Source organism: Vanellus vanellus, assembly GCF_965231255.1.
Source record: "Vanellus vanellus genome assembly, chromosome: 3".
Taxonomy (NCBI): Eukaryota; Metazoa; Chordata; class Aves; order Charadriiformes; family Charadriidae; genus Vanellus; species Vanellus vanellus.
Window position 1 is genome coordinate 18,856,080 of NC_138907.1, and position 24,612 is coordinate 18,880,691.

Below are 24,612 nucleotides of genomic sequence, written 5' to 3' on the forward strand. Positions count from 1 at the left end.
ATTTCTGCACTTGCTATCATGTTCTTAATATCAGAACAATCCAGTTATACTGGGATCAGGATTTCTTTCCTCTTTCAATCCATGAGCAAAAAGCATCAGCAGAAATACAGTATTTAACATTTAGAGCCCCTGTACGTGCTTCACATTTAATTCCAGTGTGCAACGACATTAGGTGAGGATTGCTAGCAATAATAGCATCGGAGTGGCCATATTACCCAAACTAGTTACTTTTTGGAGGAACTGTAAATCAAAACCAATGTTTCAATATGCAAAAGGGAAGAACGAATTGTAACCAAGCAACAGGAGAGTGGCCATCACCAAGGGGAACAGATGATAATTACACTTTATGCATATGCTTTTACACAAACAGGCAAAGTGGAACTTCTAAACAATCTGAATTGAAAAGCAGAAGCAAACATTGCAATGAACAGTATTCAGGATGCCTGTATTAGAAACAATTAGCCCAGAATACAGAGTTTTGCCTAGTCCTCTTGATTTTGCATTTTAGGACTATACTACAAAGCTTTCTTAGTTTTATCATTTAGGACTAATGCGGTGTGCTTTCAGTGCCGAAGTCTCTAAAGGACTTGGAAATGAAATAGCACGCTTTTCCCTCTAAACACGATGTTAACAAAGGCAGACAAATTGCCTGGGTGAGACATCTAAAGCTATGCCATTCTATTGCCTAGAGAGTTTACAAAATATTATGTATTGCTGAAATATCCAAGAATAAAACATGATGCTGTATTTGTCAGAAGTGTTTGCCATGTCAATTTAATTTACACCAACTTGAGACCACGTAGCCGGATCCAGCTAATCTGAAAAATATTTCACCACGATACCTAGCAAGCTGGCAAAGGAAAGGTAATAGTGGAGCAACTGAGGTAGTTGGAGGGGGAACCTCCTGGCACTAAAAGGTAGAACGAACCAGAGACTGTTCATCTACATCAGATCAACTTACTTAGCCAGGAACAAATGCAGTAGACCTCTGAAACTGAAAACAAAGTAGCAGGGAACAGCTCCTGTCTAGAGCAAAGGCTTTTTAAATGTAGAAGGTACTTTGAATATGGCCTACCACTTCAAGGCTTCCATATACTGGAGTATTACCAACATTGCCAGGGATGTATAGGAGGAGATAAATGAGTTACAAGGCTGCGAAGTTTCAGGCCAACTGCTGGGACACAGAACTAAGATCTTTAAGCAGATCTATATGCATGCAGCAAGGAGGACCTGACTATTGGCAAAAAAACACCAATGCACGTCATAAGGCAGCACGTGGATTTCCCAAGAGACTGCACTGGATGTCACCATAAGTGCTCTTAACGCAGCAACAAGGCAACACACGCTATTCTGAAAAAGCTTCCTGCAAGCTATTGTTTTCCTTTACACTCCCTGCTAATGAAGCTTCTTTTAAGAGAAAGTGAAAGGAGAAGAGAAAAAACAGTTCACTCATAGCTTTACACAACTGTATTACACAATGTAGACATGATCAGATCTATGCTGAGATGTGGGTTTCCTCAACTTGTGCTTGAGGAAAGCCTGTGCAAAGCCAAGAGCATTTTACTTCTCAGTCGAGTAGAGAGAACCAAGCCAGAATTCTCACATGTGAAACGGGAAGAACTTTATGACATCTGTAAATCAGACATTCCAGGTCTAAATTGTCATGCCCTTCAATATGATCAGCTTGTGCGACATCTCAGTACGGATGGGACATGGAAGGGCACAAAGGAGAAAGCTGTATATTCAGCTTTTCTCTGATGCGAAGAGATCTGAATGTGTTCACGTTGAGCTTCAAGAAATAAGCACTAATGAACCCTCAAATAAAAGGGAGCAAAACCAGGTGCAACCCACCTGCAGAGCTGTCATGGTTTAACCCCAGCCGGCTGCTAGAACCAAACAGGCCACTTGCTCACTGCCCCCAGTTGCGATGGGGGAAAGAATCAGAAGAGTGAAAGTGAGGAAAAACTCGTGGGTTTAGATAAAGGCAGTTTAATAGGTAGAGCAAAAACCACGCACTCAAGGCAAAGCAAAACAGGAAATTCATTCACTGCTTCCCATCAGCAGGAAAGCTGGGCTCCATCATGCGTAACAGTTACTTGGGAAGACAAACGCCGTAACTCTGAACATCCCCCCCTCTTCCTTCTTCTTCCCCCAGGTTTTATCGCTGAGCATGACATCATATGGCATGGAATAGCCCTTCAGTCAGTTGGGATCAGCTGTCCCAACTGTGTCTCCTGCCAACTTCTTGTGCTCTCCACCACCACTTGCTGGCAGGGTGGTATAAGGAGCAGAAAAGGCCATGATTGCTTAGCAACAATCGAACCACCAGTGCCCTATCACACTGTTCCCATCCCAAATCCAAACCATAGCACTATACTAGCTGCTAGTAAGAAAGTTAACTCTATACCGACTGAAATCAGGACAAGAGCCAAAAATAATCTAAACAACAATTAATACAAAAGCTACAGCTTAAGTCCCAAGAAATACTGCATACAAACTAAGTAGCCAACAAAAGCAGCGAACACAAAATTCTGGCTTGGTTCACGCAATAAAGAAAACCCCACAGGACAGCTAGAGACATGGTCACTTGTATGACTCCGGTTCTGTGCCAATCATGCTAACTGCTGATCATTATTCTTTAAGAAAAAAGTTAGCTTCATTCTCATTATTATGTTTTTAGCTAAAATTCTTGCCTATGTTAACTTAAAATGAATCTAAACCTAAACCCGCCATCCTAGAACAACTCTTCAATGCCTAATGAAGTTTATAGGTAAAACATTTTGTTGTGGAAAAATGAGATTAGTTAATTATCCTCGAGCTTTGGGGGAATATGAATCCTAAAACTATTTTGCTTGAGCTATTTCAGTTAAACAAATTTTAAAAAGCATTCCTGATCACAAACCTCTCTTTCTCTGTAGAGTTTCTTGGCTGGTGGTTCTCCTTCAGATTCCTTGGACTTGCCAATGTTCTGAAACTCCTCCAGCTCCAGTGCTTTCTCTCTTGCACTTTCTATCACATGCTTTGGGAAAGCTGCCAACTCTGCTACATGTATTCCAAAACTTTGGTCACAAACACCTGGATACAGAGAAAAACAACCAGTAAAGAATCCTCAAGAGATAATATGGCTACACAGAGATTATATGAACAAACTTGTAACAGTTCTCTGTCCTGAAGAATTAAGTGTGTGAAGTTCCCCCAAGATTTTCTCATTTATCTTTTGGACTATACATGGTAACACAGACTAAAGAATATGCTCTTATTTAACTAAGCTCTCTTAAAGCAGAGCTCCAAAAGTGCTTCAGGAAGAAACTGAAAAGTCTTCAGACAGAAAGAATTTCCCTCTAGTACTTGAATGAAATTGAATAATGGTTTTTATTAAAGTACTTCAGCACAATCTGTAGAATATAGTAATTTGCACCATTTATTTTTTAAATATATGTCTCACCTTTTTCTCTATATGAATACATATATGTGTGTGTATATATTTGTATATAAATACTAAAAATGTTGGGTCCTCAACCAACCTTCTCCTTTGCATCAGTACCATGCAACTCCCCAGTCTCCAGGAGTTGTCTTTAATTATATCAAAGCCTTTCAACTTTAACTTTACCCTTACTTCAATTAATGCACTGTTTATAACATTTGGTTGAGAAAAAAAAGTTCTCATAATTGCTCAAAATATGTCAATTATACACAGTTACATAAAATAATTTTCACTTCAATATCGAAAGACCTCTGGCACAATCTGTTAACTTCATTCACTTACATTACCAAAATTCCAATTGGCCACCCACAAATATTGTTACATCCTTTTAATTCTGGTCTCCAGCATGGAGTTATGAATAAATGAATTACACATGTAAAACACTACTTAACTAATCACCTATTAAATACTGGGTAGCTGAAGAAGAGGTAAAGGAAAATTTAGCACTTACTTTTTTTTTTGTAATCTCTCAGGCTTCTCAAAAGAAATTAGTATTTTTAAGCAGAAATTTGATTTTATATCAAAAACACACACCTTTCCAAACACAAAACTATCTCAGGTCTCTGATGACAGAATCTTGAGCAGAGGTCTGGAGAAGAGTACTTTCTGTGTTTCCTCTTCCAGCTATTCTGTTACACTCTCAAAGCATGAAGACAGGGATGAAAATACTGTATAAAAGTTCCTTGTCATGCATTTCAGGTTTAGTTATACATTTCAAGTGACATGAAACCTGCTGTCTGTTTCAAAACACAGCTGTATCCGAGCTGCCTATACTTACATCCTTGCTTGAACAACACAACTCTTCCAAAAGGGAAAGAGCACGACACTAAATGGAAAAACTTATGTGAAAGACACCTAATTTGAGATCAGTTATTTTTAGATTAAGTTTTCATAATGCTGTATCTAATCTGACAGAGGCTTTAGCAGATAGATACAAACTTAGCTCTTCCAAGAAAATGGATCAAATTAAAAGACACTGCACACGCAAAGAAAATATGTGTATGACTGAAAATGGTAAAACTGGTTGAAGAAAAATATGAAATCAGGCTTACAGAGTTTTCATCAGTACCACAATGGGTGAGCTAATACAGGTTAAAAAAAGGGGGGGGGGGGGGCAGATTGAAGAAAGAGAATTGACCCACCTATCTGGGGAATATTGGGGTTTTTATTATAAGAGACGCTATTCCCAAGGATTTAGATATTAGAAGGCAAAAGGTTTAGATTTAGCATATATTACTTACCCCCCCAATCTAAGTACTCAAAATAAGGCACCTAAATAAAGACGGCTTGTTTCAAGATTGGACATTGCCAGCTCTCGCTGCATTGAAAATACTCATAGTTTCACTGTACACTTGCAGCAATTTATGACTATACTTGTCTTCATTTCCCATGCACACTAAGTCATATTTTAAGCACTGATTTGAGCAAGACACTTGGAGGGTTCTGAACAATCACTTGGTGGAAGCAGCTCAACGTGCACTGGAGAAGATGGGAAACGGCAAACTACTGAAGAACCACAGGAAAACTACAAGAACAGAGGAGACCAGAGACCATTTCTAAGAAATACAGCTCTTAAAAGATAAGGATACAGAGTTAAGAGAAACAAGACCATAGCAGCTGGAGATTTTCTGACCAGCTCTTAAGTAGATCCTCAGTAAAGCCAGAGGAGAGCAGTTTTTCTGGCCATGCTTTGATTCCCATTGCTCAGAGCGATATCCTAGCTTTACAGAAAAGTACCTGAAAGCTAAATGCAAGGCTATACCCACAGGTGGATACAAAATTAGAAGCAGTTATATAAGTAATCACAGGGCAAGAAATGAAGTAATTTCATGGATTTAAAACCAGAATAAATTGGTAAGAAATAGTGAATTAGTAACATCGTAAAACTAGCATGGTACCATTTGAGTGAAGCTCAAATCAGGATATAGTAAAAACACATTTACCAACTATCTAAAGACACTTAATAGCATGGTGGTAGCCTGTGAAGATTATAAAAGTGATCTTTAAAAACATAACAGTAAAGCTTAGTAATTGGACAGCATATTAGATTCATTTCAGAAGAACGTATGGGAGAAGGAATGAACTGAAGAAACCAGCTAAAGAAATCAGGAAAGATCAGAGAGAGTTCCAAGATAACACATACTGAATACGCAGTAATCATGAAAAGCAGAGTTGTTAGGAGGAACTAGGCAAGCAAAAGCAAGTATTTGGTATTGCGTCAAAATGACAAAACAGTTTTTAAGATGAGGAATACGTTTAGCAATTGTACCTGTAAGATTAAATCCTAAACTAAAAAAATATAAACATCAGTCTCTGGCACTTGAGATGTGAGACAAGGACTACCTCCTTAGCATTAGCCTGAGTGTCATCCATCCTTGTTATTATCTTTACTGAGACAATTACTAACTCCTCAAATAATTATTCCTTATTTAAAACAAAACCACTCTACAAGGTAAATTGTTGATCTGATCCAGTATAGCCACAGTGTTCTACAGTAACCATGTTGTATCCATCTGAGTGTCATCTAACTCATTTTATATTTTTTTTTATTTTCATATGTGAAAATAAAGCATAACAGCACTCTGCTCACACTTTAAAATCAAAATCTTAGCCCAGAGGTAGGCGACCTGACTGAAATGCACTTATGGGAACAACACAATCACTGTAGAGTTTACAGCTAAATTAGGATACCATAAATGACCATACCTTGGCAAGCCACAGTTACACAGCCCTGCTTTATCTAGCATAAATATAGGCTCCTGCTGAAGGGAGCAAGAACAAATGATTGGGGGTATACAGAAGCAGGAGGAACCACTTATTGCGCTTAACAGATTAAACTTATGCCCAATTAAAAAGTGTCTAATTTAATACCGAAAGGAAAAACTGGATCCACTAAAGGATTTTAATTAAATACATCTGACTTATCTTAAACTAACAAAACAGGCTACTTGTTGTTTTACTATGATGCCATTTGCTGAAAACTAAACACATGCTTTTTCCTATGTCAAACTACTGCATAAATTGGGCTACATCTTTCTTCAATGACTAAGATTTATTACAATGAAACAGACATTAAAAACTGTCAGCACATAAAAGTTGCATTCATTTCTTTATAAAAAAAAAAATCAGTTCAAGGAATGTAAGTCTTTTCTATACGATTTACAAAAACTAACCCTCTTCCAAAAGGAAAACTAAACCAGAAACAGCAGCAGGTTAAAAGGGCTGCTTTAGGAAAATAGAAAATAACCATTTGGAATCCTTCTCTCTGCTCTTTAAAAAAAAAAAAAATTAAAAAAAAGAGAAAGAAAAAAGAGACAACTCAAAAGCATCAGCTCAAGCAGCAGAAATAACCTAGAAGTCTTAACAAAGAATCATCATCACCAACTGTGTTCAGACACAGACAGAGCTCCTGCCGTACATGTTCACTATGGAGAGAGAAGAACATGTCTATTATAAACCTTAAGCCTAAAGTACAACACATGAAATATCTTTTTATGTTTTTCCATTAATATTTCTTCTTCTCTCAGTGCAAAGTAAAGTTTAGCCGGCCCACCACCACTTACAGAGTCTTACCTTCCTTGACACGATAAAGCATTGTCAGTGTGTCATCACTGGTCAGAGCTGTAACATGTAGGTTATTTACTGTTGGCACTTGGTCAGCAAGAGCTGTCAGTTCATGAAAATGTGTAGCAAACATACAGAAAGCACAGATTTTGCTAGCAATGTATTCTGAAATAGCCCATGCTAAGCCAAAGCCATCGTAGGTTGAAGTTCCTCTTCCCAGCTCATCAATGATTATCAGGGAGTTTTCTGATGCTGTCCTACAAACACAAGAGCATTTTATAATGTTTGAGATCAGCATGAACTCTGGATATTGGAGCACCACAAGTCGTGGTGCATAACATAAAAAGGCAAGAGACCTTTCCTATTTATATAACAACATATGAATAAAGTGCACACAGTGTCACGCAGATCATTCAGAGCTTCTTCGGCTCATTTAGACTTTAGCCTCCTAGTAGCAGCTCTAGATGATCACTGAAATAAACAGAAGGCTACTTCAAGAACTTATGAACCTGCTAAAAAGGACTTGAGATCTTCTACTGAGATCCTACATAAAAGGAAATCTTAACTGTACCTTCCTTGGAGCACTTCCTTTCCCATCAACCCCAACCAACCAAATCAAACAAGCCCAGGACTTACCTAAGGATTGAAGCAGTTTCTAACATTTCAGCCATGAAAGTGGACACGCCTTTCAGCTGACTGTCTCCAGCTCCCACCCGCGCCAGGATACAATCCACAATGGTTATTTCTGCAGAGTCGCATGGTACAAAACACCCAATTTGGGCCATAAGAACAATCACCCCCGTCTGTCGGATATATGTTGATTTTCCCCCCATGTTAGGGCCTAAAGAAAAAATTTTGCAAATTAATTCAAAAATTAAAAAAAAAAAAAACCAACGAAACCTTTTAAAATTCAACAGCTCTTTTAAAGGAGAACAGGCTCTAACTTAAAACAAAGAACACTTAATCTTATTACTCTTTTGCCAGGAAAGAGGAGCAGACTTGTCTAACAGGTGCAACAAGTAGCTCCACTACTAATAATGCTTACTTGTATGTCTTACTGAAAGCTGCTTTTTCAAAAGAAAGGTGATCAGACAATATTAAGGGCTTCATAGTTTCATAGGTCAAGTTTTGGGACTTTTCAGAAGCTTAAGCAGTCATCTAAAACACATGTCCATACCTAAAACTAATAAGTTTTAATTTAAAAGTCATCAGTATTGCTGCTTAAGAATGAAAATAATTTGCTTTCACCTCAAATAATTATAATTTGTCTGTAAAAATGAAATAGCTTAGTTACAGACCGGGTACAAGCTAATGGGTGATTTAAATTACAATCTAAAGGGATTCTGGATCAGCAAAAACAGATATTACAAAGTTAATTTTAACTGAAGTACAAATGAAATAATAAAAAGTATTTTCCAGAAAACTGATCATTAAAACCAATTTTATGCTTTTGCTAACCAGAAAAACAAGCGTGTTACCATGCATTTATTCAGACTTTTAGTTTTTCTTTTTGACTACGTTAGAAGTGTTTATTAATCAGTCTCTAATTTCAGATCTCTGCTACTCAGAATGTATGTCAAGGACATCTGGATGGAAATTAAAATTCAATTAAATGTATAAACACTAAAAATGTTTTCCTGTGTAGTAAAATTATCTTAATTACACCAGAGAATAGGGGGGAAAAAAGGGTACAGTCACTAAAACATGTTTTGCATTTAAAATCGACTTTAACACTAAACAAAGAAAACATTAACAGAGAGGCTGCTTAAGATCTTGCCTACAGAAGGTGCCAAAGTGGCTACAGTACAATTGATGCCTAGTGGAATTTTCCAAATCACTTAAGCAGGTTCAGATTCTCCAGCTCCTGAGGTTGCCTGGCTTGTGGCGTTACATTGACTAAGCCAAAGAATACATATGTTAAAGAAGGACTAATTTCTTATTTCCTACTGTCCTAGCAGCCTCTCTCTCCTTCCCAAATGACTGTTTCTAAATTAGCGATCACTTTCTCCAAATAGTGCACTATAACTACAATCATAACAACTAATTCCATGACTATTAGTTTGGAAGATGAAAAATATGCCTGTATGTGCATAACCATGTAGAATATCCACTATCAAAGGAAACATTTCACAAGAACATTGTGGACACTTTTAATATAATAAACACCAATACACAAATACCCTCCCTTCTTTTCCAGAGCTAAATATTATCCCCAATATTATTGGGTTGTTGGTTTGTTTGCTTGCTTGTTGTCGTTTGTTGTTTTTTTTTTTTTAAAGACATCATTATTAGAAATACTCGAGACATTTAAAATTTAAATAATAAATAAAAAAAAAAGAACAGAAACATTTACCAGTAATAATGTGGAACATCTGCTTGCCCTTCTCAAATGTAATGTCATTAGGGATGAAGGCCACCTCATCTTGCACTTCGATGCAGGGATGCCTGGCACCTTTCAGCACAATCCTCCCTTGCCCCTTCTCCAGAATGACAGGACGGACATACGGCACTGGTGCTCCATTTGACACATGAGCAAAACTGACAATTGCATCTAATTGAGCTATTACATCATTCATCGTCTGTATTGGTTCTGCATAACCTGTTTTTGATTAGAGAGATACAAATTTAACAGTTAGAAATTCTTTTGTTCTTGCTGAAAGGCTATCTTAAAGCCTATGCTGAGCCCATAAAATTAATTCATCTGCAGTAAAAGTCCATTTTGTTTAAGATAGCAGTCACCTTCTGTGAGAGTCTAAGATGCAATCCTAAAGTTTCCATGCTTTGACTACAAAGGGGACTTCTTCAGACTAGGAAAAGGAAGAGGTGAGGTGTTGATTGTTTTGCCTTAACACTAAGAAACAGCTTGTCTTACTAGGGGAAGGCAAATGCTCACAACGGCAAGAGGGCTGGAAATCCAGTAAGTTTCCTTCCTCAATAATACACTGCATTTTGACGCGTATGCAAGCAAAGACAATAGAAACACAGCAGAGACAGTTCAGACACAGCAACCATTTATGGTTCTGTGAAAGACAGTATGGAGAGGTCCGTAAGATACAGAGCGTGTGATACCAGGCAACTAGACTGGATGGCCCAGCATCCCCAGTACCAGTTTTTAAGTTTTGGTGTTTGGTTTTGCTTCAATGAAAGGGATGAGGGACAGGAGTCTACAGAGGTAAACCATCTAACACCCACAAATGGGATGCATGTGTCAGAAGAGGTGAGCAGAGACCTGCAGAAAGAGTCCTACCTGTACAAAGTATGTTTACTGTTCTAACATCATCTCTTGAACTGGCATTCAAGATCATTAAGAGGACTTTAAGTCACTTTCATTCAAGAATTACACACATAATCCAATCTTTTTCATTAAATTGCCTCCACTTGGGAAGAAAAATGCTTTTTAAATACACATATACACCCATAATTCTATGACTACACACCACAGAAGCTTTCAGCAGCAGGAAAAGACTTTCTTAAACATACCAGGTATTTATAGATGACATATTGAAGTTAATCCTGCTATATAATACCCAATTAACTTTCCACATCAATATACAAACCTTAGTATGCTACATACAAGAAACACCACCAAGATATGACAAAAAATATCTAATAAGCTACTGATTTTGCAATATACTGGCAAATTTCATAACATGACAACAGGTCAAAGCTTATGAAGATTTCCACCATAACTTAATACACACTCAAATGTATTGATACATCATCTTAAGAAGTGCTTTTTGATCTTTAATACATATACTCTTAGCTTAATATTCACTAGTTCTTTCACTTCCCACTTCTCTCTTTCAAAGAACTAAGACTTTTTTTGCTGGAACCAGTGCCTTTGGGAGAGGCAATATTTACAGAATCCTCCAGCTCAAATTCCCTGATGTCTTTTCTCCTTTCAGCGAAGAATGGTAAAGAATGCCCTGTAAGTAGGCAATCTTGGAACAAAATATATAGAAATTAATTAGGAAAACAGTCATTTTTTTTATTGTACCATATAAGCGATGACTGACTTGATCTTCTATTACATACCAACTTTCCTTCCTCACCATCCTTCACAGACCTCAGGTCTCACACCTTCAGTTCTCTGTTCTTTTACCTCTTCTGCCTTATACTTTGTCTGCCATTTGGGTGGCAGTGCCCGCAGTCAGGGAGGTAGGTGGAGGACAGATGTGGCCTTTACAGGCATATTTTTGTCCCTTTTATGGGATTAGCATTTGCACACATGCCATCACTGCACATTTGTAGCAATGCCAGGAAAGGGTCTGACCGCAGAAGGCAACATATTTCAAACTTTCAACAACTGTCTAAAAGCCAAACCTCATTTTTCACACTAATTCTTTGGGGAACATTACAGTTCCTTTCTACAGAAGGATCTACAAATAACTGCAAGTCCTGCCAGCATTCCAGACTGTGACAGACATCAACATTGACGTATTCACCTGAAGCAATGTTAATGATTTCCTTAACAATTGCATCCTGAGCCTCTTCATACTCTTCTCTGTTCTTTATATATTCGTCATTGACGGAGCTGAGTTTGCTGTGAACAAAACCACAATATTTAGAAGCTGTGATGTTCTCTTCACTACTACAATGCCAAACTTCTGGCGTCCTCATCTATGAGTCAGTATCAGTTGCCCCCACCTGTTTTAACAGCAAGGTTCAGCACAAGGACCACAAAGCAGATAATCTACAATTCATCCACACCGTGATATCAGCAGGATTAATTCCAAGTTGAAGATCACCCACAAGGGCCAAATCAGCAATTCTAGCATCTCTGAACACATCATTGTTATAAGTCTTACAGTAGTTATTTGTTGTAGACAGGCTATGTGATAAGGACTCGCTCTTAAAGCTGAATTTCTGGACGGTTTGCAACAAGATGTGGCAGTTATAAAACTGGCAGAGAAGAAGTGCTGCTAAGCAACCATGCAATTAGCCCAGAGTCCTACAGAACTGTCCTACAGGCTTATGCTGAAGGCATTGACCTCCTTCATTTAGTAAAAACCTCAGTGAACTATTGTCACTAAGAACAGGCTCTAGCCTTCAAAATAAAGTAAGCTGAAATCAAGAGAGAGTTTAAACAAGTGTTTATTCTTCTCAAGCTTATCTCTGAACACAGAGCAGAGTCTGCCCGATTAAATACGAAAGACATCCAAATAGTGCACTCTCACTATAAGCAGAAGTCAGCCTTGTGTTTCTAGTACTGTCTACACAAGCAACTGTAACTTAACTAAGCACAGAGACGTCTGTTTTATTAGTGATCCGTGGGCTTCTTCCCAAAGGGAAAGTAACAGGTGACGCTTACAATAGAGGTTCTAAGTACCACCTTCTCAGTTACAGAAAAACCTACCTTCATCATTACGCTTAGATTCATAACACATTTAGAACAAAAAAAAAGCTGTTTTAAATTTCAGGGATGTTTTGAAAAAATATCCTCTGAGTATATGTTAAAACAAAATGCAATTAAGGTTTACGCTCCATTCATTTAAGTAAATTGCTAAGAAATACACCAACATATTGGTTGGTGTGAACCAATGTGTTTGCCCTCCTTGTCAAAGCAAAGGATTTATTACTTATGAAAGTGAGTGAATAACAGAAACAGTCACTATTAGTAATACCACTGACTTGAAACCAACCTTGCCCTGTAGGCAGTGCTCCTCATACAAGTCTGTCAATCAAGATTTCTCTCAATGAACTCACTTCTCTGATGCTAACTCCAGCAGGAACTGTTACACATAAAGTGATAGCAGCACTGTTCATCTGAAACAGACTCCATAATCTATTAATCTCTGCTATTTTTACCCTTCCATATATAACATATGCAGGAAAATTAAAGATTAGTTTTCTCCCGGACCTGCCCCTGACAGACAAGGAGGAACTTGTCAGGGGGTTGAAGTCCAATTAGTGGCTGATTGTTAGCAGCATTTCTTAGGGTTGATACTGGGGCTGATACTCTTTAATTAGCAACCTGAATGACAGGACTGAACGCGCTCCCAAATGCAATCTCAGCAAGGCTGTGAACAATATGACATTAAGAGGAGCTGTCAGTACGCTGGAGGACAGGGCTGCCATTCATTGTGTTATCTACAGACTAAAGAAATAGGTGGACAAGAATTTCAACACAGGCAAACACTAAGTTCTGCACCTGGGATGAAATAACCCCATCTAACAGTACAGGCTAGAGTCCAAATAGCTATAAAACAGCTATCCATAAAAGAGTTGGGGGACCTGGTGGATAAGCAGCTGAACACAAGCCAGCAGTGTTCCCCTAAGGCAGAGAAGGTCAAGCACATACTGGCTGCACTAGAAAGAGTGCAGCCAGCACGTCAAAGGAAGTGATTCTTCCCCTCTATTCAGCACTCATGAGACCGCATCTGCAGTGCTGTCCCCAGTTTTGTCTTCCCAGTGTAAGAGAGACATCGAACCTGGTGCAGATGACCACCACAAAGATTTGGAGCCGGGGCACATGGCATACAAGGACAGGTCGAGAGAGATGCCTGCCCAGGCTGAGAAACTCTGAAGTCAGCCTGGAAAGGAGAGGCACCAGACTCTTCTTGGAGGCGCACAGCAGAAGAACAAGACACTAAAAACCCAAGCTTCTGCAAGGAAAATTCTCATTAGATATGATTAGGAAAGTTTTCATAAAGAGTGGTTCAGCACTAGAACTTGTGCCCCACCAGGCTGTGAAGGATGCTCGGAGGACAGGCACCTGGGCAAAGCCTTGAGCTACCTCATCTAACTTTGAGATAGGATCTAATTTCCAAGGTGGCTCTGCTTTGAATGAGGGGTTAAATCAGTCAACCTCAAGAGGTCACCTTCAACTTAAGTCATTATCTGATTCTGCATATGCAAATTTCTACTTTGTTCTGTGTAAAAATAATGAAGTACAGAGAGACATCTGATGACCAAGGTAGCCCTTGTTCCTTCTAAAACGCTCAAGATGAGCTAAAAATTCAACAAAATATACTTTTTGCTTGGCTGACCTGTGACAGATCTGCTGCCCAGACAAGGAGACACTGAAACAGCATCAATCCAGTTAGCCTGAAAACTGAAATTTTTAAATAGCTTATTCTATAGAGCCACAGAATCAAAGTCCAATACATAAGACCAACAGAAATTACAGTGTGATTTGGAACAACAACAACAACAAAAAGGTAATCACCAGAACTGCTGCATGTCATATTTGGTGATAAACGTGAGTAGCTCTTTTCCTATTGCAGCTTGTGAAAGTGTCTGTATGAACACTCATGGTGAATGCAATTACTCTACTAGGTGCAGCTAAAACAGAGAAATTAGCCCAAGTCAAAGGACCAAAAATAGCTAACAGTTGGCAAAGTAAGTGGGGAATGCAGCTTTTAACAGAAAATGTAGGACGACTCCTCCCTCACACTAGTCTTGCTCAGTATCTCAACCTGTGAGTCAATTAAAAAGGTGAAAATTCAAGCCATTCAAGATGTAGGGAAACCCGTTTACCGGCATAATTATAAAGAAATTAACAATTTTGTTTCTTTCACAACAGGCTTGAAAAACTACCAAGATGATCTCATACCTGTTAGTAAATTTCACACCATTCTTTTGTGTATCAACTATTCCGTATTTTGAATTGTTACGGAGAACCTTTTCCTCCTTGCAAGTTATTCGAAAGTGATGTCCAAACTGTGAATTTGTCTCCAATTTGATACTTTTGCCAGCTTCCAAGCCTTTTAGATGAAAAGAAAGAAAAAAGAAAACAACTGTATTATCAAAAATGCTGCAGCCTGTGCTATTTCTGCTCACTAATCCCCAGTTTGTGTGATGGAGCCTCTCTTAGATACACTATTCGGTATACTTGCTTTGGTTCTGTACAGGTATGAGAAATACCCAGACCTAATAGACGTTTACTGATTCATTCTTTGCTCTTACTTTGATACGCTCTAAAACTGCATATTCAAATCAGGTTCACACTTATTGTATTGCTACATATTCTCCAGAAATGTGAAAAATGTTCATAGCACACTGCAAGGACATTCTATATTGCAGCTGTAAGAACAGCACTTGTAGTCTTGCAATCCTGTTACTAACATATATTTTCTATCCCTACACAATCTTGTCTTTCCTTCCTTTCATCCAGGTCTCTTGTTCACACACACACAAAAAAAAAAATTAAAAATCAAGACTAAAAGAATATGTAAGCCCTTAAATGGTGTAACCTAAAATAACTATGGTGTTGCCAGTTTTCCTCGCCATTTTTGCATTAAATTTTATTTTATTTTTTTAAGTTGTTCTTTGAATGCCTGATTCATCATCTGCACATGGATTTTTTTGCATAGGATAATCAATCCTTTAAATGTCTCATTTACTTACATATTATATTTTGCAAAGAACTTTAAAAGAAAACTAGCATGTACTGAATGGACGCTCAGGAGAATGCATAGGGGAAAAAAGTTTCAATGCACATCCTCAAAGAATGTAAAATAGAACTAGGCTTAGCCAAGACTTAGATGAGTTACAGTTCTACAAAATGAATTATGCAGTATCTTGCAACATACACGATAATGTCTGAAATATTCTGGAATGCCATCCTTAACAAAAATAATAAAAAAAAAAGTTATAAGCCAAAAAAACATTCAGTTTTCAACTGTACTGTGACAACTAAAGTCACCCCAAACTAATAATAAAATACTACAAACATCCCTTAACTCCTCTATACCAGTTTTCATCACCTGATCTCAAAACATTTTACAAAGGAGGTAAGAATCAAAAGGTAGTTTCATACCCTACCTAGTTCTTTGGCTGCACTCTTTAAAAAGGACTGCATTTTTTCTTCCAGTTCATTCATCTTTTCTCTTAATTCTGTCAAATTAGGATCAAAAGAAGCCTTGACAAGAAATTCATGATTCTCCACCTAGGCAAAAATAACAAGAAAAAATTCATGTGAACATAGGCAGTCAAGAAAAAGAAATCACCTCCCTGATCATATACGGTGAAATGAATTTACTTAATCATTTATTGAATTTATTTTTCATATATATAATTTTGTGATGCAATGCTGTTTGTGATAATTGGTGTCTGATTCAACTACAAAACAAATACTTCTCAAACACTTGTTTTCTCAAATAATATGCTTTATGAGAGCAAAAAATACTATTTCAACAGAATCCTTCGCTTTGAAATTGAGTTGTCTGCACATTTATTTGCATACAAATAACTATGTAGTAGGCAGGAAAAAAAGGGAAGTCAGAGGAAATGAATTGTACATAATCTGTATGCTAGTCTGGACTTATGCAGCTAATCAAGACAGAGTGTAAAAGGATGAGGTGTTTCAAAACAAGAAGTCTTTGGAAATAAAAGTTTCTGAAACAGTAATTCCAGCCCAAAACACACCCAAGAGGTTACAGAAGGAGCCTACATAATAACACCAGAATCCTACCCAATTTCAACCTAGTTATTTTGAGTTGAAAAGCATACACAGTTCCTTCCAAGCTAAACATTTTCAGAGGCTCAGATGAAGTAAGTTGTATTTCATCTTTATCCTCTCTCTTCCCCATGCTTCCACTGCCAGGTGTGTTTCTGATGACCTTACAAGCCTCAAGTCTAATTCGCAAGCGCAACTTGTAACTGCTAAATAAAAGAAACTCATTCTTTAATATACAAAACTTTACAATCAATAAAACATTAGCACCAATGTCCGACATGGAAACTATGCACTGACTTTCACATTAGCACTACATTTAATCTCATTAAGTCAAAAAACCCAAACCAAAACACCTCCAGGAAGCTTCCCCTAGCTGGGAATTATCTGCAAAGTTTTACACAAAGCATCTGCAAATACTTTGCAAAACACATCAAAACAAGAGGGTGGTTTACACACAATTTCACTTTTACCCACAAGTATATGTTAGCAAGAGAAGGAAGGAGAACAGAAGAGAGAGGTTCACAGTTTCTTTACTCCTTCCCAGACAATAAAAGTATCACTCCAGAAAGCACTGAGCAACAGGAACTGTCAACTGCAAAACCCACTGCATACACCTTGTTCTACTAAGCACAGGAAGAACTTGAAATATGCAGTGCATCAAAATAATTTTTAAAGCGTTAGACTGAAGACTCCCAGGTTTTGCAGCAACTTGGAACAAAGATCTGGGAATGCAATCCGGAGATGAAAGCCACAGGGCTTATATATTTTTAATTTGGAATGGGGGGACAAGTAAATTATCATATGAAGAAACTGCATATCAGACTGTATATTCAAAGGATTGCTACTTTATTCTGAGAACAATCTTCTCCCAGCAGATAATGTGATCTTCCACAGAAGTTGCATCATGGAAAACTGAACGGTTGGTGCTTATTTTCTCTCTGCAATTACCAGCACTGCAAGGTATTACACCCAGCCTGACGCTTTGATTCTAGTTGTGTTGTGTGCAAACACACTGTGGTGGCAAAGTTCTCCAGCTGCTTAACCAGAGATGTGGGCTCCACAAAATAACAGATTACAAGATTTTAGAGGACCATCGTGAAACTTGGAGGCATTAAGGAAAGGGTACGAACAAATTCATTCCCTGTTACATCCCTGTCAATAGGCCTGCTCCTCCCATTCCCTTAATTCTGCAAAAAGGACAGCAATAACATTTATGACAGAGCATACAGCAGAAAAGACCATTCCTGGTTTTGTAGGGCAGATCCTGGATCTGAAACAGAAACTGGAAAGGCTGGGATGGAAACGCCACCCACGACTGGCTTCAGGAGACAACCAAGAGTGACAGTGAAGTAAAAGGTAATTTTGTTTCACTGCTTCAAAGAATTATTTGAAGCCCGAAATAAACTGCAGAAATCCCATAACCTCTGGAGAAGGAAGGTAACATTCCCAAGGACCCATAAGGCCCCAGCAGCCCCAGCAGGCACCCAGTCTGGCTGTGGGATCCAGCCTTCACCCAGGGTGCCGGGTCAGAGAGGTTCACCAGAACCAAAGCCGTGCCCTGCACTTCCACCCTTCAGGGCCTCCTCGCTGCAGCCAAGCTTTCATTCCACTGCAAGCGAAGGTCCGTATGTGGCCAGGGCTTACAACGTGCAAAAAAGCTATGTTACTGCCTCACCCAGCGCTCAGTCCAGCAGTCACGGGGATGGAGTTCGTTTTCACGTGCTGGTTGCTAACTCCATTACAGTGCCAACAGACCTGTGATGACAAATGAACCCAGAGGCTGCCGGTGTGCAAGAAATAAACCCTAAACTGCTGTGAAGTTTCAGGACAGGCGCATTACAGTAAAACTAATTCCGCTTCAGTTTACATTAGTCTGGGTTAGGGACTGTAGCAGCTCAAGAACCGGTTCACAGCAGACCGGGCACTCCAGCCCCAGGCTAAGTGCCCAGTGGCTTTCCCAGGTGTAGACACCAAGTCTTTAGGACATCTAGCAGACTGTACCCCACGACCTCAGCCTGAAAATCTGAATTTAAAAGTGTGTAAGATCCAGGTTTGAAGACAGCTTCTAATATATTGCATAACCCACCCCAACTGCTGTAGGGCAACTCCTTCCCCATTCAGGCCTCATGAAGGAACCCTTAGCAGGCGACAAGCAGAACTACTTCATCTGACCACACTCTCCAAGCGAAAGCCAAGTGTGACCAAGTGAATGGAAAACATTTTTAAATTAAATTAAAAGCTCAGCTAAACTGCTAAGGAAGTAAAATGATTATGGTTTACTAAAAATATTAAAAACTAGTGCTACTAATTAATATAAAACCATCAGGCACCCACAATTATATTACCCTCTAACGTTCCTCTCAAGCTGTGCTCCTCCTGCAGCAGTATCTCAGTTATGATTAGGCAAGTCACTTTTGCTTTTTTTTCCCCCTGCAGCCCTCAGTGTGAACGTGGCCAACAATCTGGCAGGACAAGTGTTAACAAGAACGTGGAATACCACGTGGTTGAGTTCTTGGTGCTCTGTACCTAATGAATCCACCATCAGTTATGGCCCAGTAAGGCTACACCTCACCAGAAAAACTGAGGAAAATGCCAGTGAACCCAACTGACTGCCCTCTGATCTCCCCAAATGAAGAATAAAAATACTCATCATCATTGTGACATTTCATCGATATATTGATTGCTGAAATGCACTGAAATTACAACTCACTACTGCATTAACTACAAATGTTAAATATGCTTCAGAGATTAAGGGATGCAGACACGTACAACGGATTGGTCTGAACACTCTTGCTACCACCTTCACTCTACATATAACCTTTTACCGGCAAAAATCATGCAAAGGGTTATAATGAAAGCAAATCCCTTAGTGTAATGTGGATAAGAAGCAGCTAGACATTCCCTCTTGTCCTACTAAATACACTGAATTTTTCTTAATGCAAGTTTTTGCTCAGATCTACTCCGAAACGAACGTTCAAAGCATAAAGTACTTAATGTGGTAAGTAGCAGACTAACATCTCTGCGCTGACAACACTTTGATACCTGCATGTTTACTTACATGAAATAAGACCCAAGTGAGTCACACTTCCAAGGGGTGCTCAAACGAACAGGGTGACAGCAAATCAATTGCAGACTCTGGGACTATGTTGAGCTAGCTAGCTAATCTGAAAAACAAGTCCTTCTGTAAAGGGCTGTGCTCTTAATACTCAAACCAAAACGCTATATACCGAAAGCACTAACAAACTTCGAAGTTGCCCTGACTTGAGGAGGAGGTTGGAGTAGATGGTTTTTCCAAGGCCCCTTATGATTCTGCGAAAGACAGGAATGGAAGTGACAGTTTCTCGACTTCTATTACTGCTAGGTAAATGAATAACCACATCCCACACTTTTTGAACTCCTATGTTTCTTTTTATATTAGAATGGATTATTGACATAATTTAGTTGCTATGACAACCTGTCCTTCAATCACACTTAGAATGGAGCTGGGTATTTTGTTTGAACTTCCTAAAAATCTAAAAGGAATTTCAAGTCAAAGTTCAAGTTTTAACATTCACATGGAGAAGGTTTATTCTTCCGATAAAACCAGGACTGGTTTATCTACAGCTATTTTCCAGTATCTTGAAGGGGGAAAAAAACAAATCTGACACACCGGATTTTATGGGGCTTGATTAAAAATAACTGACTTGCTATTCTGTTTAGAAGGACAACAAAACATTTTTGAAGTAGAAGCTGAAAAGAAGTTTGAAGAGCTGGACTACGAAGGGTGAAGGCTTAGAACAGCTGTTGGTTTTAAAGAAACCAGAGTCCCAGGGCATACAAACTGCATCAACAGATGGTCTGTAACTAGTATAAAACTATAAATTTCTTCATTAGCATATACCACAAATTATAGCAACATGTCAATCAAAAAGTCTTTCCTTAAACCATAAAATGCAGTTGATGAATGCATACAAAGAGATAAAAAGTGGTGCTTTTGCCTTTGGAGAAAAATATGCATGTTCAAAATTTTAAAGCCATTGCAGTTTTCAAAAGTTCAGCACCTTGCCCTTACTACTATGCCTGGCACGTGGTTAGGTGGATCTCATATTTCTACAGTCAGCTGAGATTGACACTTATGGCAATCCTAAAAGCCTCCCAAGTTTTCCAAAGTGACTGAAATATCTGATGATCAGATATCTGATGATCGGATAATTAGGTGGACTGCGAACTGGCTGAAGGAGAGAAGCCAGAGAGTCGTAGTCAATGGGGCAGAGTCCAGTTGGAGGCCGGTAACCAGCGGAGTGCCTCAAGGGTCGGTACTGGGGCCCATATTATTCAATATATTCATCAACAATTTAGATGAGGGAATTGAGTGTACTATCAGCAAGTTTGCTGATGACACTAAGCTAGGAGGAGTGGCTGACACGCCAGAGGGCTGTGCTGCCATCCGGAGAGACTTGGACAGGCTGGAGATTTGGGCAGGGAATAACTTCATGAAATACAACAAGGGAAAGTGTAGGGTCCTACATCTGGGCAGAAACAACCCCAGGTTCCAGTATAGGATGGGGAGCTACCTGTTAGAGAGCAGTGTAGAGGAAAGGGACCTGGGGGTCCTGGTGGACAGCAGGATGACCATGAGCCAGCACTGTGCCCTTGTGGCCAAGAAGGCCAATGGCATCCTGGGCTGTATTAGAAGGGGGGTGGTTAGCAGATCGAGAGAGGTCCTCCTTCCCCTCTACTCTGCCCTGGTGAGACCGCATCTGGAATATTGTGTCCAGTTCTGGGCCCCTCAGTTCAAGAAGGACAGAGAGCTGCTGGAGAGAGTCCAGCGTAGGGCAACTAAGATGATTAAGGGAGTGGAGCATCTCCCTTATGAGGAAAGACTGAGGGAGCTGGGTCTCTTTAGTTTGGAGAAGAGGAGACTGAGGGGTGATCTTATTAGCGTTTATAAATATATAAAGGGGGAATGTCATGAGGATGGAGCCAGGCTCTTCTCAGTAGCAACCAATGATAGGACAAGGGGTAATGGATTCAAGCTGGAACACAAGAGGTTCCACTTAAATTTGAGAAGAAACTTCTTCTCAGTGAGGGTGACAGAGCACTGGAACAGGCTGCCCAGGGAGGTTGTGGAGTCTCCTTCTCTGGAGACATTCAAAACTCGCCTGGACGCCTTCCTGTGCAACCTCATCTAGGTGTTCCTGCTCCGACAGGGGGATTGGACTAGATGATCTTTTGAGGTCCCTTCCAATCCCTAGCATACTGTGATACTGTGATCTCACTGAGAAAGGAACATTAAATACGTTTCTAACCAAGCATGTACATTTCAAAACACGTCTCACCAATTCTCTAACAAACATAATGGGAAAAAATGATTTACAAAACTCACTAAAACCTTTGGCATTGTTTCACCCAGTTAAGCAATGGTTCATGGTTTTGCCTGTGTCCTAAGTGTTCTATGTTACACAATGATAAACCAGTCATTTATATTCATCCCTTCTCCTTTCTGCTACAGATTTAAGGAACAGCAATGTTCCTTCCAGCTTTCTTTGGTCAATTTTTCCTCTGAAAAAAATGCCAGTTTTCCCTTGCAAGCATAGTCCTATCATCAGTAAAATTTTATAAGCAAATGTAGATGCAACACTAAGTAATAGTAGCTTTCTCTCTAGCGAGAAATGTCTTTACACTGGAAAGTAAACTCAGGTCTTTATTCCTAGGTCCATCATTTTTCAGACAGGCAAACTGTCAGTTATGAAGACTTAATCCCACCAAATAAAAGCAAGTCTAATGAACTTTATAGAAGCAAAGAAATATGTAATAAACATATTCTGGCTACATTCTAGATTTGAGACACATCACAGTAACTTTGAAGATATGAAGAAGCAAAAAAGTGACAAATAACTTCCCTACTTTTAATACTGATGAGGTTTTTAAAAAATAGTTTCAGGCCCACAGCATCTATGTACCCAAAGCATTTTTTCATAGCCTATATAATTTTAGACAGTGGATTAACATCCTCTTGATATTCAACTGCTATGCTAATAACAGTCTTCATATATTCCACAGCTAAACTATCACTAACTACTTAATATAGATGATCAATTAAATTTAGCGGGTGTAGAGCAGATTGCAAAGTTCAGTAAGAAACTTTAATTACTAAGTAAACCCCCTCCCACACACCAGCCCATACCTTATCCATGTCCAATGTTGTTTCTATCATCTCCAGAAACTTTGAGAAGTCAGAGTAGATATCATTAAGAGGTGTTATAAACACTGCCAACAACAACATCTGGTGAGCTCCTGTTAAGAACAAACAAGAAAAATTATCATTCACGAAACCTCACAACTTTACCAGAATTCACTTATCCAAGATAAACAGCACAACTATATAGCTGGTTAATTTTTATTAAGCTTGGTTATGATTATTTCACTGACACGCACATTCTAAAATTGGCATTATCCAATTTATATTCTGATTAAGCTTCTACCTATTCTGTCACCTTTGTTCATATATGGTGGTATTAATTCCCTTCTACTATGAGTAAAACTATAGACAAACAATAGTTTGAAAACAAGCCTGCTGTCTGAACATGACCTATTCTTGCGCATAAAATGTTGAAATGGCTTTAGTAAAAAGTGTATTCTACAGCAACCAATTTTAAAGATACAAAGTGGAAGTCTCATCATCCACACTCAGAGTTTTTAATTTTTTCTTAATTCAAAACTACCAAAAATTGGGAATATTTGGTATGTTACCATACAAACTTAAATAGAAATTGAAATGTATGGGTTTTGGTTTTGTTTTCCCTAAGGAAAGACCATCTACTCTAACCAGATCTTAATAGTCACTGATCTTTCCAATAAACAGGAAGTCATCAAAATTAAATTAGTCTTTTCCAATGTACTTTGTTAGCACAGATACTCTAGCACCAAGTAAAACTGCATAGCACGCGTATTGGTTGGAAGTCCATACAACACTGTAAGCATCAAATGCAAAATGCAGTTCACAGTTAACTTAGCATGCACAGATCTTGCCAATTTTGTGAAAGTAGTATTTTCTTCAGGCCTACAAATAAGCACCTATCCAGCAGCCAGCTTGAAAAACGCTCTATCAGTAAATGAATGTTTACATCTTTGCAGCCACTTCAAGTTACGATTTAATCACAGAAAGATTAGCATTACTGACTATAGGATTTACACAAAATGCCTCAAAAAGAATCCAATACTATGAGCTTATAGTCATTGAATTATATACATACAGAATTACATTTGCCTCCAATGTCTACATGCAAGGCTTTGCACATTAACAGTGAAACACAGAATTAAGCTCTGGCTATTCCAGAGCTTCCCAATTTCTTTACAGACTAGGAAAAAAATCCTAATCTTTCCTAAGAAAATTTTCTGTACAAATTTATTAAATTAACACCGGGAGGACATGATTACCCAAGGGACTCTCTCTTCTCTCTCAGCACTGTAACTCAAGTAGAAAGAAAAAGGTTGGTTTGTTTCCTTGTCCTCCTGTGCCTTTTTGCTTCCCCACTCCCCCAAACTTTTCAAGTTAAAGCTCTGAACTGATCACTATCTATCAATAGAGAAAAAAATTACATGTTGTTGAGAGATTATTGAACTTGTAAACATGGAGTCTTCTGCTGACTGAAAATCTTCAAAATAAGAGAGATCTGATATAAAGCACAGCTTGCTTTTTATTTTGAATCTCTTGCTCTCTATCAGACCTTCCCCCTCCCACCCCCCCGTAAGAAGACACATCTAAACCAACCTAGAAATTAAAAAGAGGCAGTAAAGAAGGAAGAGACCGAAGAGCAGAAAAGAAGTTTCACATCCATTCTTCAGAGTGGACTTAGCAGTTCCCAGCGCATCAGCTGAGAGAGTGCATGGCACACACAATGAAATGATGTTCAGTATTCTTGAATTAATGAAAAATGATTGTGCTTGAACTTGAAGCAGCGATTACATTTTCTTTTCTTAAAACGTTTAAGTAGGAAAGTTTCATGATACCATTTAATTAATTAAGTTTGAAGAGTACACCTTCAGACAACATAGGAAGATGTCAAAGATTAGAAAATACTAATTTATTAAGTAAATAAAATACAAATGTATTTATATATTATGATATGGTTCAAACTAATACATTGCAAAATTGATTAACACTTTCAAACCAACTTCACAT

The 24,612-nt window shown here is 38.6% G+C and overlaps 1 protein-coding gene across 1 annotated transcript in view; it reads right to left on the bottom strand.

Moving 5' to 3' along the window:
• The window catches only part of MSH2 (mutS homolog 2), a 52,282-nt gene that overhangs the window by 482 nt on the left and 27,188 nt on the right, over positions 1–24,612 (bottom strand). The window contains exons 7-14 of the mRNA XM_082480792.1: positions 22,615–22,724; positions 15,815–15,938; positions 14,604–14,754; positions 11,494–11,591; positions 9,402–9,647; positions 7,685–7,889; positions 7,058–7,305; positions 2,903–3,075 (exon numbers count right to left, since the gene is read on the bottom strand). Of these exons, the coding sequence (XP_082336918.1) occupies positions 2,903–3,075; positions 7,058–7,305; positions 7,685–7,889; positions 9,402–9,647; positions 11,494–11,591; positions 14,604–14,754; positions 15,815–15,938; positions 22,615–22,724 (1,355 nt within the window). The remainder of the gene's footprint in view (positions 1–2,902; positions 3,076–7,057; positions 7,306–7,684; positions 7,890–9,401; positions 9,648–11,493; positions 11,592–14,603; positions 14,755–15,814; positions 15,939–22,614; positions 22,725–24,612) is intronic.